Source organism: Scyliorhinus torazame, chromosome 1 (assembly GCF_047496885.1).
Source record: "Scyliorhinus torazame isolate Kashiwa2021f chromosome 1, sScyTor2.1, whole genome shotgun sequence".
Classification (NCBI taxonomy): domain Eukaryota; kingdom Metazoa; phylum Chordata; class Chondrichthyes; order Carcharhiniformes; family Scyliorhinidae; genus Scyliorhinus; species Scyliorhinus torazame.
Genome location: NC_092707.1, coordinates 55,032,838 through 55,053,506, shown reverse-complemented (window position 1 = coordinate 55,053,506; position 20,669 = coordinate 55,032,838). Strand labels below are relative to the sequence as shown.

General features: G+C 49.0%; 1 protein-coding gene across 4 annotated transcripts in view; it reads left to right on the top strand.

Moving 5' to 3' along the window:
* LOC140407621 (coiled-coil domain-containing protein 63-like) overlaps positions 1–20,669 on the top strand; it is a 177,658-nt gene that overhangs the window by 123,552 nt on the left and 33,437 nt on the right. For all 4 annotated transcript variants that reach the window (XM_072495044.1, XM_072495039.1, XM_072494993.1 and 1 more), the window contains exons 5-6: positions 11,752–11,933; positions 19,140–19,297. In XM_072495044.1, the coding sequence (XP_072351145.1) occupies positions 11,752–11,933; positions 19,140–19,297 (340 nt within the window). The remainder of the gene's footprint in view (positions 1–11,751; positions 11,934–19,139; positions 19,298–20,669) is intronic.

The following is a 20,669-nucleotide window of genomic DNA, read 5'->3' as shown; positions in this document are numbered from 1 at the left end:
TCTGCAAGCTTATGAATGTTCATTTGGTGATTTCAACGTGGTAATTGTTCTCAGTAGTGAAATTAAACCTGATGTCTTTCTGTAAAGAGGGTTCTTTATGTCTTAAGGATGTTGCAAGGAAAGATTAAGAGTTACTTAGAGAGTACTGTATTCTTTGGGGGATTTATTGGTGTTGATAGTTGTTAAGATGTTTACTGTGGGTTTATAAAATGTTAACTGGTTTCATAAATAAACAGTATTCTAATTTAAAAGTACTGTAGATTTCTGTTGCATCACACTTGCAGAGTAGGGCCATGTGCTCCCTATAACCACAATCTATTCAAAGTTGTGGGTCAGGTGAACGCCATGATAAGCTTTGGGGCTCTCTAAACCCTGGCCCATAACAAGGAAATAGAATGTTATGATGGTAGATTTTGATAAAAAAAGATGGGAAATGGCTTGAGTGGAGCATAAACACCAGCAGGGACTCGTTGGGGTGAATGGCCTGTTTCTGTGCTATTTATCCTATATAAAATTTTGCTACTTGCTCATGCAAAGTCTTCATACAACCCTACAATTCTTTTATTGCATTGACTTCCAATGGCGGCTATGTGGCGAGCAGTCGCACACACGGTGGCTTCCGCCAGGGTACTTTGTTTCTGTCCCTTTTTGCCTAGTTTATGGGCAATTCTTTGGAGGCAAGTGGTATAGTTTCATGGAATAAGATCTCATACGAATAACAAGTCAGAAGTTGGACAAGGGATCATAGTCAGACTCAGAAGTTACTCGAGCCTCAGCAGGGGGTAACATGGCGGATGCATCTGCTGTGTCATTGGCCCCTCAGTGGTCAACTGAGACATTGAGCGTGATCTTCTGGCCTCGTTACACTTGCTCTCAAGCATGATTAGTGGGAGAGGCCAACACAGGAACCACGCCAGGCACCAAACAGTTTGCGATGCAACCGGCCTGCTCCCGTAGGCGAATTCCAAATCTCGCCGTAGCGTGATGAGAATCCAATTATCACCACTTAAGGCCCATTTCCATACCTACCCTGCACATTTTTGGGTTGTGGGGGTGAGACCCATGCAGACACGGGGAGAAGGTGCAAACTCCACACGAACAGTGACCCGTGGCCGGGATCGTACCGTGTCGTCAGCGCAGTGAGGCGGCAGTGCTAACCACTGCACCACCATGCCACCCCATGTCATCAGAATATACCAAGATGTTGGGCAGAGTTGGCAAGAAGGAGTGAGGCTTTTAAGAAAGTCAAGGCCGCACTGTACAAGAGCAACGTGAGGTTTGGTGTGGTGTACCCGGCTTGGTGACTTTCAAAGACAGAAACTATTAATTTTATGTGCCGGAGGATGCAAATGAGTTTGTCAAGAAGCACGGACTGGGGGTGAACTAAAATGCTTACGGACTATGAAGTTTGTTGTTTGTTCATTGTCAAGTTCATATGTATTTGTATTTTTTGTGGGATTTTTAGAATGTGGGAGAGGGCTTGGGGTTGTGACTGGACTTGTTGGGTACTTTTTCTGGATGAAGTTGGGGTTTGTATATTGTGGTTAGCACTGCTGCATCACAGCGCCAGGGACCCGGCCTTGGGAGACTGTGTTTGTGGAGTTTGCACCTTCCCCCCATGTCTACATGGGTTTCCTTTGAGTGCTCCGGTTTCCTCCCACAGTCCAAGATGCGCAGGTTAGGTGGATTGGCCATGCTAAATTGCCCTTTAGTGTCCAGGGATGTGCAGGTTAGGTAGGGTTACTGGGATAGGGCAGGGGAGTGGGCCTAGGTGGGGTGCTCTTTCGGAGGGTCGGTGCGGACTCGATGAGCCGAATGGCCTCCTTCTGCAGTGTAGGGATTCTATTAAAGAATCTTTCAGACTTCCGGTGCGGCCATGGGGGAGTAGGTCGCACATTTGGTAGCTCCTGCTTGTGACGGACTTTTTGGACCTTTTCTCACGTTTTCCTCGGAATTTCACTGGATAAATCGGAGACAGTGAGGAGCAATCCTCCACCAGTGTATGGAGAGCTGGACTAGAACATGCCGTGTAAAGATACATAGTCAAGCAAGGAAGACGCGGGGAGAGCCCGCAGCGCAGGAAAGCATGGCGGAGACGCAGGACCCTGGGGAGGCGGCACAGTGGTCGACGGTACAGCTGGTGAAGCTCTTTGAAGAGTGCTTCGCCAAGCTGAAGAAAGACACGCTGGACCCGATTAAGGCATCGATGGATCGGGTGGAGCAGGGTCGAGAAACCCACGAACGGGCGATTCAGGTGGAGAAAAAGGTATCTGAGCACGAGGAATATATACCGTGCTGGAGGCTGAGGTGGGGCTAATGAAGGACCACCTGAAAAGATTACAGGAGAAGCTGGAGGACTTGGAGAACAGGCCCAGGAGACAAAATCTGAGGATCGTTGGCCTCCCTGAGGGCAGTGAGGGTTCGGATGCGAGGGCATATGTGGCAAGTATGCTGGAAACGTTGATGGGGGATGGGGCATTTACTCGAACCCTGGAAGTGGACAGAGCGCATAGAGCGCTTGCGAGGAAGCCGCGAGGGAATGAACCGCCGAGGGCAATGCTGGTGCAAGTGCACCGGTTCCTGGACAAGGAACAGATTTTGCAGTGGCAGGTACGGAGCAGCAAATGGGAAACCTGTGAGTTGCGCATCTACCAGGACCTGGGCATGGATCTGGCCAAAAGGCGAGCCAGATTTAATAGGGCAAAACCGTCCCTCTTCAAGAAGGGGGTGAAGTTCGGGATGCTGTATCCAGTGCGTCTTTCGGTCACTTTTGAGGACCAGGAACTTTACTTTGAATCACCAGGCGAAGTAATGAATTTTATCAAGGACAAAAGACTAGCTGGGGACTAAAGGCACTGAACCTTGTGGGAGGGCACTGTGGTGGCGATTTGGTGAAAATCTTTTGTGCTGTTCTGAATATACAGTGCTCTATGTAACAAGGGGTTATTACTGTTTCTAAAGTTAACCTTGTTCTATTGGGAGCTGGGTGGTGGGATTTCTTCTACTGTTTGTTTACTGGGAACTGTGTTGCTTTGAAAATGTATGTCCAAGTGGGTGGGAGGAGGGAGAAGAATGGGGAGATAGGATGTCTGGCGCCATGGGCAGGTGCTACTAGGTTAGCTAGGGTAGCTAATTCACGGAAGCACAGTGGGGGGCGAACACGTGATAAGTTTGATATTGGGGGTTGGGTTTTTGGTGCTGTTACTGGGGGGAGGGAGGGGAAGCTGCTCTGCTGACAGGAAAGGAACTGTTACTAGGGGACAAGTGGGAGGTCGAGGATGGCGGATGCCGGAGGGCTGGCTCAAGGAGGCGAGGGATGCGAGCTGGAGGCTGGCTTAAGAAGGGTAATGGCTTGTCAGCAGGATGGGGGGGGGGGGGGGGGGGGGGGCAAGTACACCCCCCGACTAGACTGATTACTTGGAACGTCAGAGGGATAAACGGGCAGGTTAAGAGGGCTCGCATGTTCGCGCATCTGAGGGGATTGAAGGCGGACTTGGCAATGTTACAAGAGACACACCTAAAGGTTATAGATCAGACCAGATTGAGGAAGGGGTGGGTTGGACAGGTATTCCATTCAGGGATGGACTCTAAGACCAGGGGGGTTGCGATCCTGATTAACAAATGGGTGGCATTTGAGGCAGGAAGAATCGTGGCAGATACGGGGGGCAGGTACATAATGGTGAGTGGGAAGCTTGAGGTTATGCGGGTGGTACTTGTGAACGTATATGCTCCAAACCGGGATGATGTGGAATTTATGAGGCGGGTATTAGGTAAGATCCCAGACCTAGAGTTGCATAATTTGATCATGGGGGGAGATTTTAACACAGTCATTGATCCAGGATTGAACCGGTCAAAATCTAGGACAGGGAGGGTACCAGTCTCGGCGAAGGAACTAAAGAGGTTTATGGAGCAGATGGGGGCGGGGTAGACCCATGGAGGTTTGGACGACCAAGAGCGAAGGAATTTTCTTTTTTCTCCCATGTCCACAAGATATATTCTCGGATCGACTTTTTTATCCTGAGCAGGGCTCTACTGCCGGGGGTGGTGGATACCGAGTACTCGGCAATCACGGTGTCGGATCATGCCGCACATCTAAGGGTCAGTATGGAAAGAGGGCAGCGCCCGTTATGGAGGTTGGATGTGGGACTATTAGCGGATGAGGCAGTCTGTGGGCAGGTGAGCAAGTCCATCCAAACTTATCTGGAAATTAATGATACTGGGGGAAGTCTCGGCAGCAACGGTGTAGGAAGCTCTGAAAACAGTGGTTAGAGGGGAATTAAATTTGATACGGGCCCATAGAGAAAAGGTGGAACAAACAGAGAGGGACAGGTTGGTTGGGGAGATACTCCAGGTGGATAGGAGATATAGGCATGCAGTCGGGCAAGGCCCTGGGGCCGGACGGCTACCCGGTGGAATTCTACAAGAAGTTTTCGGAGATGAAAAATGAAAATCGCTTATTGTCACAAGTAGGCTTCAAATGAAGTTACTGTGAAAAGCCCCTAGTCGCCACATTTCCGGCGCCTGTCCGGGGAGGCTGTTATGGGAATTGAACCATGCTGCTGGCCTGCCTTGGTCTGCTTTCAAAGACAGTGATTTAGCCTTGTGCTAAACATCCCCGAGATATTGGGCCCACTGCTGGTGAGGACATTTAATGAGGCAAGGGGGAGTCCTTCCCCCAACAATGTTGCGGGCCTTGATTTCACTGATTCTTAAACGGGAGAAGGCCCCTGAGCAATGCGTGTCATACAGGCCAATCTCCCTATTGAATGTGGACGCCAAACTGTTGGCTAAGATACTGACCACAAGGATAGAGGACTGTGTCCCACGGGTGATAGGGGAAGACCAGACAGGGTTTGTAAAGGGCAGGCAACTCATGGCGAATGTTAGAAGGCTCTTAAACGTTATTATGATGCCCTCAGACATGGGAAAAAGTGAGATGTTCGCGATCCAGGCAAGAGGGCAGGAGAGGAGACTGGGAGAACTGCCGCTTAGAATGGTAGGAAGGAGCTTTCGCTATCTGGGAATCCAGGTGGCTCGGGAATGGGAGACATTGCACAAGTTAAACCTGTCCCGGCTCGTAGAACAAATGAAGGAGGACTTTAAGAGATGGGACATGCTCCCGCTATCACTGGCGGGGAGGGTACAGACCGTGAAAATGACGGTCCTCCCTAGATTCATGTTTGTCTTTCAGTGCCTCCCCATCTTCATCCCAAGGGTCTTTTTTAAACGGGTGAATAAGGTGATGTCGGGCTTCGTGTAGGCAGGTAAAACCCTGCAAGTGAAGAAAGTGTTGTTGGAGCGTAGTCGGCGGGAGGGTGGGTTGGCGCTGCCGAACTTTTGTAACTACTACTGGGCGGCTAATATAGCCATGATTAGGAAGTGGGGGGGAAGGGGGGGGGGGAAGAGAAGGGGGGGGGGGTTGGTCGGCGTGGGAACGAGTAGAGGCGGCATTGTGTAAGAACACAAGTTTGGGGGCACGGATAATGGCTCCTCTTCCGTTCTTGCCGGCCCAATACTCCACAAGCCTCGTGGTAGTAGCGGCTCTGAGAATCTGGGGGCAATGGTGGAAATACAGAAAAGAGCGGAGGGCCCCAATATACAACAACCATCGGTTTGTTCCGGGTAGACTGGATGGTGGGCTCCGGGGATGGCAGAGAGCAGGAATTGTGAAGGTGGGAGATCTATTTATAGACGGGAGCTTCCCTAGCTTTAAGTCTTTAGAGGAGAAATTTGAATTGCCAGCAGGGAATGGGTTTAGATATCTGCAGGTACGAGATTTTTTGAGAAGGCAGTTTCTGACCTTCCCACTCCTGTCACCACGGGGTGTACAGGACAGGGTAATTTCCAGAACATGGGTGGGAGAGGGGAATGTATCAGATATCTACCAAGTACTTATGGAGGTGGAGGAAACTCCGATAGAGGAACTAAAGGGCAAGTGGGAAGATGAGCTATGGGGCGAGATAGAAGCAGGTTTGTGGGCGGATGCCTTCGGCAGGGTTAACACATCCTCATCATGTGCCAGGCTCAGCCTGATACAATTTAAGGTAGTTCACCGGGCACACATGACGGTGGCCCGGATGAGCAAGTTCTTTGGACAGGTGCGCGGGAGGCCCATCAAATCATGTCCACATGTTTTGGGCATGCCCAAAGCTTGGAGGGTTTTGGCAGGGTTTTGCTAAGGCTATGTCCATGGTACTTAAAACACGGGTGGTGCCGAGTCCAGAGGTGGCGATCTTTGGAGTGTCGGAAGAGCCGGGAGTCCACGGGGTGAAAGAGGCTGACGTTTTGGCCTTTGCCTTCCTGGTAGCCCGGAGATGGATTTTGTTAATGTGGAGGAACTCAAAGCCCCCGAAATTAGAGACCTGGGTTAGTGACATGGCTGGGTTTCTCAGTCCTGAGAAAATAAAGTTTGCCCTAAGAGGAACAATGTTGGGGTTCGTCCGGAGATGGCAGCCGTTCGTTGACTTTCTCGGAGAAAATTAAATGTCAGCAGAGGCAGAAATCTAGAGGGGGGGGAAGGTTTAGGTTATTGTTTCATTATTGGGGGTGCAAAGCACAGGATAGGGATGGAAATGTTTTATGTACCATGTTTATGTTGCTGTTATAGTTATTATTATAAAAACTACAAATACAAATACCCTAATAAAATGTTTTTTTTAAAAAAGAATCTTTCAAATGAAGTGAAGTTAAAACTTTTAAGCTCCTGTCATAAACTCCATTAAACCCTATATTTTCACCCTCTATTAATCCTCTGTCCTCTTCAAAAATTAAACGATCTTCCAAATGAAGTGAAGTTAAAATTGTTTTCAGCTCCTGTAATAAACCTTATTCATTTGCCATAGATTTCGCTCCTTTCCCTAGCCGCTTGCGGCCGCTGCAGCATTCTTGGTGAAATCATGACATATCCCCTTGAATAGTGGGTTGAGTTACAAACTTCACCTCCTATTCATCTTCAAGACTGCTCATCCCCTCCTGCACAAATCTGGACTCTCATTTCATTGTAATTATTGCCAGTACACTTATCCATGCTTTAGTTTAAATTTGTCAATGTCCTCCTTGCCAGCATTTGTTCCTGCAACATGAATAAACTCAACATAAAGTCAAACTTATGGGGTGACGGAGGCACAGTGGTATTGTCGCTGGACTGGTAATCCAGAGACCCAGGATAATGATCTGGGGACTGTTATAACCTGCCCAGCTCCTATTGGCTGGGGCAATTGGTTACCCCATGACTCTTGAGTTCCCCCATTGAGGGGGACGGGGCAATCGTTAGCAGCGCAGCTGTATAAATGGAGCTGGCCAGTGAGAACTACTGGCCCTGTGTATGTAGTGCTGTAAATAAAGTTATTTTTCTTTTTGACTCCACAAACCTGTGCTGGATTCTTCGTGGCCCTCACAAAAGGGACCCAGTTTCGAATCCCACCATGGCAGGTGGTGGAATTTAAATTCAATAAAATATTTGGAATTAAAAGTCTAATGGTGACCACAAAGCCATTGTCTATTGTCCACCTGGTTCACTAATGTTCTTTAGGGAAGGAAATCTTCCATCCTTACCCTTGGTCTGGCCTACATGTAACTCCAGACCCACAGAAATGTGGTTGACTCTTAAATGCCCTCTGAAATGGCCAAGCAAGCCACTCAGTTGTATTCAACCACTGCTAAAGCACAAAAAAGGACCACCCGGCATAGACCCTGGCACCAGAAATGACAATGGCAAACCCAGCCCTGTTGACCCTGAAAAGTCCTCCTTACTAACATCTGGGGGCTTGTGTCAAAGTTGGGAGAGCTGTTTCACAGATTAGTCAAGCAGCCTGACATAGTCATACTCACAAAATCATACCTTACAGATAATGTCCCGGACACCACTATCCCCATTCTTGGGTATGTCCTGTCTCACTGGCAGGACAGACCCAGCAGGTGTGGCGGCATGTGGTATATAGTCAGGAGGGCGTTGCCTGGGAGTCCTCAACATCGACTCTGAACCCCATGAAGTCTCATGTCTTCAGGTTAAACATGGGCAAGGAAACCTCCTGCTGATTACCATGAATCAGCAAATATCTGCTGATGAATCAGTACTCCTTCATGTTGAACACCACTTGGAGGAAGCACTGCGGGTGGCAAGGGTGCAGAATATCCTTTGGGTGGTGGATTTCAATGCCCATCATTCAAGAGTAACTCAGTAGTGCCACCACAGGCTGAGCTGACCAGGTCTTAAACAACATAGCTGCCAGACTGGGATTGTGGTAGGTGGTGAGGGAACCAACAAGAGGGAAAAACATATTTGACCTTATCCTCACCAACCTGCCTGCTGCAGATGCACCTGTCCATGACAGCATCGGTAGAAGTGACCACCACACAGTCCTTGTGGAGACAAAGTTCTGTCTAAACATTGAGGATACCCTCCATCGTGTTGTGTGGCACTACCGCCGTGCTAAATGGGAAAGACTTCAAACAGATCTAGCAACTCAAGACTGGATATTCATGAGACGCTGTGGGCCATCAGCAGCAGCAGAATTGTATTCAACCACAATCTGCAACCTCATGGTCCGGCATATTCCCAACTCTATCATTATCAATAAGCCAGGGGGTCAACCCTGGTTCAATGAGGAGAGCATGCCAGGAGCAACATCAGGCATGCCGAAAAATTAGGTGTCAACTTGGTGAAGCTGCAACACAGGACTACTTGTGTGCCAAACAGCATAAGCAGCAAAGTAATAGAGCTAAGCGAATCCACAACAAACGCATCAGATCTAAGCTCGGCAGTCCTGCCACATCCCGGAGGAGGAGGCTCCACAAATTTCCCCACCCTCAATGATGGAGGAGCCCAGCACATATGTGCAAAAGACAAGGCTGAGGCATTCGCAAGCTAGAAGTGCCGAGTGGATGACCCACCTTGGTCTCCTCCGGAGGTCTCCAACATCACAAATGTCAGTCTTTCACCAATACGATTCACTCCACATGATATCAAGAAACGGCTGAAGGCACTGGATATTGCAAAGGCTATGGGTCCTGACAATATTCCGGCAACAGTACTGAAGACGTGCTCCAGAACATGCCGCACCCCTAGCCAAGCTGTTTCAGTACAGCTATAACACCGGCATCTACTTGGCAATGGGAAAATTGCCCAGGTGTGTTCTATACACAAGAAACAGGACAAATCCAACTCAGCCAATTATTGCCCTATCAATCTACTATCCATCTCCGTCTTCAGCAAAGTGATGTAAGGAGTCATCAACATTGCGATCAAGTGGCACTTACTCAGCAGATGGGTTTGGGTTCGGCCAGGGTCACTCAGTTCCTGACCCCATTACAGCCTTGGTCCAAACATGGACAAAAGAGCTGGATGCCTGAGGTGAGGAGTGAGTGACTGCCCTTGACATTAAGGCAGCATTTGACTGAGTGTGGCATCAAGGAGCCCTAGCTAAACTGGAGTCAGTGGGAATCGGGGAAAACTCTCCGCTGGTTGGAGTCATACCTGGCACAAATGAAGATGGTTTTGGTGGTTGGAGGTCAACCATCTTAGCGCCAGGACATCACTGCAGGAGTTCCTCAGGGTAGTGTCCTTGGCCCAACCATCTTCAGCTGCTTCATCAATGACCTCCCTTCCATCATAAGGTCAGAAGTAGGGATGTTTGCGGATGACTGTACAATGTTCAGCACCATTCACTACTTCTCAGATAATGAAGCAGTCCATGTCCAAATACAGCAAGACCTGGACAATATCCAGGTTTGGGCTGACAAGTGGTAAGTTACATTCGTGGTAAGTGCCAGTCAATGACCATCTTCAAGAGAAGATCTAACCATCGTCCCTTGATATTCAATGGCATTACCATCGCTGAATCCCCCACAATCAACATCCTGAGGGTTACCATTGATCAGAAACTGAACTGGACTAGCCATATTAATACTGTGGCTACCAGGGCAGGTCAAAGGCTAGGAATCCTATGGCAAGTAACTCACCTCCTGACCCCCCCCCCAAAAAAAAAATCTGTCCATCATCTACAAGGCACAAATCAGGAGTGTGATGGAATACTCTCCACTTGCCTGGATGAGTGCAGCTCCAACAACACTCAAGTCACTCAACACCATCCAGGACAAAGCAAACCGCTTACTTGCTACCCCTTCCACAAACATTCACACCCTCCACCACCAATGAACAGTGGCAGCCATGTGTACCAGCTACAAGATGTGGGCAGCACGGTAGCACAAGTGATTAGCACTGTGGCTTCACAGCGCCAGGGTCCCAGGTTCAATTCCCCGCTGGGTCACTGTCTGTGCGGAGTTTGCACGTTCTCCCCGTGTCCGCGTGGGTTTCCTCCGGGTGCTCCGGTTTCCTCCCACAGTCCAAAGACGTGCAGGTTAGGTGGATTGGCCATGCTAAATTACCCGTAGTGTCCATAAGGGTTGGGAGGGGTTATTGGGTTGTGGGGATAAGGTGGAAGTGAGGGATTAATGTGGGTCGGTGCAGACTCGATGGGCCGAATGGCCTCCTTCTGCACTGTATGTTCTATGTTCTATGTAAGATGCACCGCAGTAACTCACCACGGTTCCTGAGATAGCACCTTCCAAACCCACGACCACTACCATCTAAAAGGACAAGAGCAGCAGATGCCTGGGAACACCACCACCTGCAGATTCCCCTCCAAATCACTCACCACCCTGACTTGGAAATATATCGCTGCTTCTTCACTGTCGCTGGGGCAAAATATGGAATTTTCTAACAGCACTGTGGTTATACCTACACCTCAGGAACTGCAACGGTTCAAGAGGCAACTCACCACCAACTTCTGAAGGGTAACTAGAAATGTGCAATAAATGCTGGCCTTACCAGCGACGCCCACATCCCACAAACGAGTTTAAAGTTGCTCATGCCCAGCCCTATCTAATTTGTGCTCACCCACCACTGATCCTCACTGGCTGACATGTGTTTCTTGTACCCCAGAACATTGAATTTAAAATCCTCATCTCCAATTCCCCTTCCATTCTGACAGCACCCTAATTTTTGCTGCTTTTTGTTCTCTTTCACACTATTTACTCCTTCAACTTGGATCTTTTGTGCACCAATTCTCTTTGCCCCACCATTCATGGGAGAAGGTCTAATGGCCTTGACCTTACTACTTAGAATTTCATCCCTGAACCCACTCCACTTCTCTTTGAGGTCATAATGGTCTCTCAAAACCACCATGTGAGCAATTGTTCAATCAACTCTCCTCCCCAGCTCAGCACCAATTTGAAAAAGAAAAATGGCCTTTATGCAGTGCCTTGGGACTTTCATTTACATTGAACTCAATCTATAAATAGAACTCTTGTTATTGTGTTGTTTGCTCCTGCTGACCTGTGCTGCACTCTACTGAATCCCCACACCCAGATCAGAACCTCACAAAATTATGCTTAAGTATGCATAAATATAAAATGAGAAAATGTCCCATATTTTGACAAACATTAGCAAACTGTCAAAGTGTTACTGACTAGAATTGTAATGATATTAAATGACATTAAAACACAAAACATTTTACACTCCAAGGAATAATCATAAAAAATCAGCAAGTGTTTAATATGTTTCCTTATATAAATCAAATCAAATGGGGGATTAAGCCTAGGTAGGGCGGAGCATGGGCTGATGCAGACCCGATGGGCTGAATGGCCTCCTTCTGCACTGTAGGGATTCTATGAACTGAGGCCAATGCAACTTCCATTTTAGAAAATGCCTTATTTTTCTCATCTTGAACTTTGCACTCTTTTTTTTCCCAGTCAACTATAAAGTTTAACACAATTCTGACTGAAAACCGGAAGCTTCGTGAAGAAATCAATATCCTGAGGGTTAATAAAGAAATTTATACCAAGCTGTACAATAAGCTCAGTACGAAACTACAAGAACAAAAAAAAATAATGAAAGAAATTGTTGAGGAATCTGTGCAAGCTTATGACCAACGGTGAGCACTGGTCTAACCAATAGCAGATTACAAAGCAAGTGAAACTTTAGGTTTTTGTTTTAGAAAAGTGTGCTGAATTTTGTGGAAGTGCATGGATTTTTAAATAGTTCAATTATGGAAAACTGAAGTGTTATTCATTCTTTCAAGTGTCAATACATGAGGTTTCACAGCTGGTTCAATGCTGAAATTATAAATTTGGCAAATGGTGGCAGGCTGAATAATGTTTACACCACGTTCAATTTCTGGCCTGGTCATATTTTCAGTCAGTAAAGCAGTTCACAAGATGAAAATTCAAGAATAGAGACAGATTGTGTACCTTGTGTTGCCCTATTACGTATTTTCTTTTCTTCTCATGTACTAAATGATCTGTTTGAGCTGCACGCAGAAAAATACTTTTCACTGTACCTCGGTACACGTGACAGTAAACAAATCCATCCAGATTGTTCATGAACAGAGATGAAATGATTTTTAAAAATGACATTTAGAATATTGTTTAGAAGGAGCTACCCAGATGCAAAGATTTTACAATCTCTTTTTGTTTTGACTTGGGTCAAGGTTAAAGTTGCATTGCCAATTATATTCTTTTCAAACTAAAGCAATTTAAAAGTTACCCCTACTTCTGGGCTTCCAATTAACAAATTATGAATTTCTTCTCCCTAGCTTTGTCTAATAATTTAAAAGAACATTTAATTGATATTCATCAAAATCTTTCTCCTTCGTGATGAGAGCTGAATATAATTAATTTCTCCTTCCAATTTGCTTACTCATCTTCTGAAGACAGTGACTCACAATGGAATGTAGCTTTGCAGGCACAGATCACCTTGTATTTGCCAAGTAACTATTTGTCAGGAACAAGCCTGATTTTGGTATAGGCATTGGGCGGGATTCTCCGTCCCGGGACGCCCAGAATGTGTTCTGCGATGGGACGTAGAATCGGGCATCGGGGGAAAATCACGCTTGGCGCCCAAACGCGAAGCTCCGAACCCCCCTGGTGGCGTGAACGAGGTCCACGATACGCGCTGGTGGGGGATCTAGATAAATGCAAATGGGTCTGAATGAATCTATTTAGCAAGCCCAGCGCCGTATGCTCCAGCCTTCCATGATTCTCTGGGCCCACCGCGAGGTCCACCAAGCCAGGGCCATGCTGGTGGAGACCATCTGAGCCCACCCGAGGGCCACTCCCCAAACAATGCACTGCCTGCCCATACCTCCTCGAACAGTAATCCCCCCATCCCCCTATGCTCCCCCACAGGGACCCCTGGTGGCATTGCCAGGCTGGCAGTGCCAGGGTGCCTGGGTGCCAAATTGTCACTTCCAGGTGTCAGACCCGGGGGGGGGGGGGGGGGGCCTTGCCAATTGAAGGTGAGGTAGGTGGGTCCCCAGAAGCCTTGACAAGGTTGAGGGAGGGGGGGAGGCCTGAAAGAAGGGGGGGGAAGATTGGGGCTGCCGCTCAAAATGGCACCCTGATCCGCGAACATCTGTTCCTGCTGGCGAGGTAAGCTCGCTAACAGGAAATCTCTCTAAGTGTGGCCTAATGGCTCATTTAAATATGCAGATCTGGATCTCGCCCAGCAAGGGCATGCCAAGCAGAGCGAGGCGGGTGACTTGCGATCGGCCCGCTGCGGAGCCAGATTTGGGGCTCTCACACGATTCACCCATTGCCCTGGATCCCCGCTGGGTGCAATGGGATCGCTGAATTGCGCCCTGCATTTCTGACTAAACTACTGTGGAGAGCCTGAATGTTTTCCTTAAGAACCAGGAGTAGAAATAGTTGATGAACCCTAGTTCTGATCTGCATTGATTGAGAAAGATGATGAACAGTGACAATGGGATTTTGTGCAGGAAGGAAATATCAGAGCCTATTTATTCAGATTTATTCATTTAAAAAATGTACATTTTATTCAAGACATTTTCATACAAACGAACAAAAGCAGAAGAATAACCAAACAACTTTATAAACAACCAACATCCACTCCCCCTGCTTCCGTAATACCATCCCCTTCTAACATCCCGCCTTCCCCATTTTAACCCGTTACACTCCCCCGCCCCTACTGACCCCTCAAACCTCCTTAAAGAAGTCAATACATGGCTTCCACCTCCAGGGGAACCCATCCTCAAAACCCATCAAAACAAACTTAACCTTCTCCAACCTCAGGAATTCCACCAGGCCACAGGTCGCTCTCCCACACCCCCCTTTCGGTGGCTCCGAGTCCTGCCATCCAAGCAAAATCTCCGGGCTATCAGGGAGGCAAAGGCCAAAACATCGGCCTATCCCACCTCCCCTGAGCTCCCGGGTCTTCCGACACTCCGACTATCACCACCTCTGGACGGGGGACCATCTCCACCCCCAGCACCTTGGACCTCATGTCTGCGAACCCCTGCCAGAACCCCTTCAACCTTGGGCACCCCAGAACATGTGATTTGCAGGCCCCCCTACACACCACCCACATATATCCTCTACCCCCTTAAAGAACCTACTCATCCTTGCTATCATCATATGTGCCCTATTTACCACTTTAAAGTGTATGAGGCTTAGCCTCGCACACAACGAGAATGCATTCACCCTCCTCAAGGCCTCTGCCCACGTCTCGCGCCCCCCACCTCTATTTTTAATCTATTTCATGGCCCTGTGGACGGGTATTTCATATTTAATGTTTTTTCATGTTCGGTTAAATTTGAGGGTTTCTGGTATTTGGTCTTTTTTTTGTTTCTTTGTTATCAGTTTATTGTTCTCTTCCTCTTTTCATCGTTGTTGTTGGGCATGATAGTTGAACACTAATCTGACGTTGTGAACTCTCTGAGGTTTTACTTTCCAGTTGGGAGTCTCCCTGCTAACTCCCTGCGGAGATAAAGGGCGCTACCTACTGGCAGCATTGCGCCCGAACGTGAGCATGACGCAACCGGTAGATGCTGGGAGAAGCCTTCTGCGGGCTTTCTGGCAGCCAGTATGCCTCGCATGATCTACCTGGACCTCACGAGGCGGCATGGTCAGGGCTCCACCCACAATGGGCATGACCAAGCCACATGCACCTGAGTTGGTTATAAACTGACTTAGGCGTACTCACCCGGGATCTACCAGCCTCCAAGCATCAAACGGCCTCCCCAGGAAGTCGCCAGGCAGGTGCCGTTCAGTACTGGTCCACAAAAACGAGGGGACCAAGTGGAACGTCACCCAGGCCATTGGATAACCGTGGGTGGCCAGGGACAGGGCAGGTTGGCCCCCTGGCCCTCGCCCTGGAGAGCAGGCACCTTGGCACTGCCAGGCTGGCACCTTAGCACTGCCACCCGGGCACTGCCAAGGTGCCCGGGTGGCACTGCAAATCCGGCAGGAGCACCGCCAGGGTGGCACTGCCAAGGGTCAGGGCCTGAGGGGGCCCTGGCCATGAAAGGAGCATGGAGGGGGGGCATGAGGGTGGGGAAGTGCAGGGCGGATATGTAGGGGTATTTGGAAGATTGGGGTGGTGAAGGTCCTGGAAGGAGGGGAGCCTGAAAGTGGACGTGAGAAAGCCTGAAAAGGGGGCCCTCAGTGACTCCATAGCGGGGTGTCATCACTGGGGGAAGGTGAGGGGTAATGCCCATATGTGTGGGGGGTGACATTGCACATGTGTTGGGAACCCACAAACTGACTTAGAGATCGGGACACACATTAAGAATGGTGGCCCGATCTCTGAGGAACCGGCCTGGCCAGTGAGTTCAGCTGCCCAGTGGTGAAAATAATTCTGGGCACGATCTACCCGAATGGGGACAGAGTCCCTTAGAGTGCGAGATTAGCCGGTTGTTTCCTGGTGCTCGGAGCGCAGCGAAACACCCCGCTATCGAACTCCCATCCAGGTAGATCGGGGTCCTCAGCGGGGAACTCCCTGACGAGGCCGCACTTAGCCCGGTTTTCTACACTGAGGAGCGCAGCTTGCCAGAACTCCTCAGTGCAGCAAGATATCGGGACGCCATTTTTAAATGGTGCCCTGATTTCTCATGCACCTCCCCCCACGCAACCACTAAACCCCCCCCAGGCCCAACTCACGATTAGGGGGTCTCCAGGCCCGCCGCCACACCTCTCCCCACAATTGCGCAGGCCAACCCCTGGCCCAAACACTGCCATGAAAAAATTGATAGATTTGCACCTTGGCAGTACCATTTTTTTTTTAAATTTAGAGTACCCAATTCATTTTTTCTTTCAACTAAGGGGCAATTTAGCCTGGAAAATTCACCTACCCTGCATATCTTTTGGGTTGTGGGGGCGAAACCCACGCAAACATGGGGAGAATGTGCAAACTCCAAACAAACAGTGACCCAGAGCCGGGATCGAACCTGGGATCTTGGCGCCGTGAGGCAACAGAGCTAATCCACTGTGCCACCGTGCTGCCTGGCAGTACCATTTTTTGCATGGCGGCTACCCTGCACGGGTGTTGGGGAATGCAGGGGGCATCTGTTGTGGCGAGCGGTGCTCCTCAGTGCAAAAAACAGGGCAAAGTGCGGCCTCGTTGGGAAGTTCCCTGCTAAGACCCCAATCTACCCGGATGGGCGTTAGATAATGGAGTGTTTCTCGGCACTCCGACACCAGGAATCATCCGGCTAATCCCGCGCTAGGAGACTCTCCCATTCGGATAGATGGCTCCCATAGGTTTTAGTTTGTGTTTTTTATTGGTGATTTGTTTGTAACTTTTTCACTTTGTACCATTACATCTTCGTTGGTTGTTTGTTTGTTATATTGTTATTCTATAAAACTTCAATAAATATACTTTTTTAAAAAGCTTCATCTTATTTTTAGAATTCAACAAATTAGGGATCGCTGCATTCTAAGACTGTCCACCTCTCTTTTGACATGACTGCCTAATATCTGGTATCCATAAGACAAATGTTCTTAGTCAATGGGCGCAATTTAATGACCTCATCGCGCCCGGCGGGCCGTTTAATCTCTCGAGAAGCCTCTTGTGAGATATGCAATGCTCGGAACGCCTTGCGAGATCTAACAAGATCTCGAGAGATGTTTTGATCTGGATCTCGCCCTCTCTGGGCACGATCCAGGTTAACATATTTAATTGGGCTTTAGGCTTATTTAAATGTGTCAAAGAATAACATAGAACAAAGAACAATACAGCAAAGGAACAGGCCCTTCGGCCCTCCAAGCCTGCGCCGATCACATGTCCTATCTAGACCAACTGCCTGTATCCTTCTAAACCCCGTCTGTTCATGTGCCTATCCAGATAAGTTTTAAAGGTCGCTAACGTAGCTGCCTCAACCACCACACTTGGCAGTGCATTCCAAGCCACCACCACCCTCTGTGTAAAAAACTTACCCCGCACATTTCCACTGAACCTTTCCCCCCTCACCTTGAACTTGTGCCCCCTTGTAATTGTCATTTCAGTCCTGGGAAAAACCTCCAACTGTTCACCCAATCTATAGCCCTAATAATTTTATAAACTTCTATCAGGTCGCCCCTAAGCCTCCATTTCCCGAGGGCGAACAATCCCAGTTTATTCAATCTCTCCATACCAGGCAACATCCTGGTAAACCTTTTCTGCACTCTCTCCAAAGCCTCCACGTCCTTCTGGTAGTGCGGTGGCCAGAATTGGACACAGTATTCCAAATGTGGCCTGACCAACGTTTTATATAATTGTAACATAATTTTTGAGCTTTTATACTCGATATCCCATCCTATGAAGGCAAGCATGCCATATACTTTCTTTCCTACCATTTCCACCTGTGTTGCCACTTTTAAGGATCTGTGGACTTGCACGCCCAGATCTCTCTGTGTCTCTATGCTCCTGATGGTTCTGCCATTTATTTCATAGCTCCCACCTGAATTGGATCTACCCAAATGCATCACCTCGCATTTGTATGGGTTAACTTCCATCTGCCATTTCGCTGCCCAATTTTGCAGCCTATCTATATCCTGTTGTATTCTCTGATAATCTTCATCACTATCCGCAACAGCTGTAATCTTAGTATCATTCGCAAACTTGCTTCTTCCAAGTCATTTATATATATATTACAAAGAGCAGAGGTCCCAGAACTGATCCCTGCGGAACACTACTAGTTACAGACCTCCATTCGGAAAAACACCGTTCCACTGCTACCATCTGTCTTCTACGGCCAAGCCAGTCCTGGATCCATCCAGCTAGTTCAGCCCTGACCCCATGTGATCTAATCTTTTGCACCAGCCTGCCTCCATGTGATCTAATTGTTTGCACCAGCCTTATCAAATGCTCAAATTAGTGTCGATGCTGGATTCTCCCGAGGCCCGGGAACTAACGGCATCACACAAACGTGGACCAAGTGTAATGGCACCTAGGGGATCTCCATGGCCATTGGAGGCCCCCAGGTGGTCGGGTTCTGGACAGAGTGGTATCCTGGCACTCCCACTGGCTCCCAGGCACCGCAAACCAGGCACCTTGGCACTGCCACCTGGTCATCCTGCCAGTGGCTCCCTGGCACTGACAGTGCCCAGGTGGCACAACAGCCAGGGTGCCAGGCTGGTACTATCAAGGTGCCCGGGGCCAGGTTTCCCATGCCAGGGTTCGGGCCCGGGGATGTCCTGCCTTTAAGAGGTGGGGTGAGTGGGGACTCGAGGACCCCCTAAGAGGTAAGTTGGGGCAGTGGGAGGGGGGGTCCCGGAGACCACAGTGGGATTCCTTGAAGGGGTTTGAAAGATCAAGGCGGCATTTATAAATGGCGTCGCCAACCATCTTCTTTCACCGACGAGCTCAGCTCGTCAGTGCAGGAAATGAAGTAATTGCAGCCTCGGCAGGCCGTTCTGACCAAGGTCTTAAAGAAAGGCAGAGTTCCATTAGAAAGTGGGGTTGTTCTCAGCATTGCAGGCGCCAGGAAATACCTCGCAATACGCTCCCAAAACGGGACTCCGTTTTTTGAACACTAAATCGTGGCCAATATTCTGTACACAAAGAAATTGAACATGTGCAGACAACCGATATGGTATCTGTGCCACTCAATATTTGCACTCTGCATGGTAATTCATAAAAGTCCTGCTCATAATTTGCATAATTTCAGTAATGTTTTAGATGTTCCAAAATAATATGTATCTATTGGGATCATAGGCTATGGGGAGAAAGCAGGATTAGGCTATTGAGTTGGATGATCAGCCATGATTGTGATGAATGGCGGAGCAGGCTCAAAGGGCCAAAAGGCCTCCTCCTGCTCCTATCTTTTATGTATCTATGTATAAATTAATGTATTTTTCATTCCTAGGATGGAAGCAGAAACGAGAATACACGCTGTCAAGGAACGAAGTGCAAAAGACATCCTACTATATAATACAGAGATAAAGGAACTAATGCGTATTATTGATCACGAGGCAAAACTTAAAGACTTCATGCTGATTAAATTTCGACAGCTTACAAGAGAAGGTACACTCTTTAACAAAGTTGAAAAGTTAAGGGCGGAATTTTCCCAAAATAGCTACCTCTGACTGAAAACTGGCATGTTTCTGAGAAACACAACCAACTTTTCAGACCAGATTTTCTGGCACTTAATGCACAGAAAATCTGGGAGTGTTGTTTAAACTGTCACTCTGGTAGGCGGAGCTTTATAAAGCCGGCAAGGTCGGCTCCACAGAGACGGGGTGCCATCTTTGAGGGGCTCCGCAACCTCCCATGGACACTCCCACAAGCATTGAGGAACCCCCTCCCCCACCCCACCGGCAGTATCGGGCCACTACCCTCTCCCACCAGCACCACACAAGTATGAGGGGGCCCTCCTCGCCCCACATCAACAGTAACACGGGCACTCTCCCCCTCCACAGCCATGGTCCCCCCCCACCCCTTACACAGGCATCAAAGCTCTTCCCCCTCCCCCCCACTCTCTATCAGGTATCAGGGCTCTCCCCTTTCTCCCCCCCAATTCCAAGCACCAGGGCTCTCCTCACTATCCTCCCACGGAGGCATTGGTGGCCGTCCTGGTGGGAGGGCAGGGGGATCAGACTCCGGGTGGGGTCTCCACGACAGCCAGGCCTGCGATCGGGGGCTACCGATCGGCTGGCGCGCGCGATCTGGGGGGGGGGGGCTACCTTCTTCCGTGCAGGCCTTCTGTGTGGCTAAGCCATGTTGCACGGCGCCGACGCAGAAACGGCCACCACGCGTACGCGCCGGCGCGGAAACAGCCGCCGCGTGCATGCGCGGACCCGTGCAGGGCCGCGTATCGCCGCCGGAGCTGCATGGAGCACTGCGGCGCCGTGCTGGCCACTGTGAGCCACTGAATCGCTGGGCCAAGGGGTACCGTTCAAGCCGGCATGAAACACTCTGGTGTTTACGCCGGCGTCGACACATAGCCGGGATCTTGGAGAATCCCGGCCCAGGTTCTCGCCCTTTCTAGATATGAACCTGATCACTTCACCGGCGGGGTGTAGGGAATATCTCAAACTGAGATCACACCTATGCAAATCTGATTTGCGCTCTGGTAAATGGGGCCGCTAGATCATGTCCTCAGTCTTTTATTTGCTAGAATAGCGTGAGTTAGACCTGATATCTCAAGCAATTGATTATCCCTTCCATCCAGAAGTTGAGTCTATGTTTTTATTCAATTCGTCTTTGGATTAGGGACATTAGTTAATTAGGTTAGTGGCGAGGGCGGCAGGGTGGCACAGTGGTTAGCACTGCTGCCTCACGGCACTGAGGACGCGGTTTCCATACCAGCCCCGGCTCCGGGTCACTGCCCATGTAGTGTTTGCACATTATCCCCCTGTCTGCGTGGGTCTTAACCTCACAACCCAAAAAGATGAAC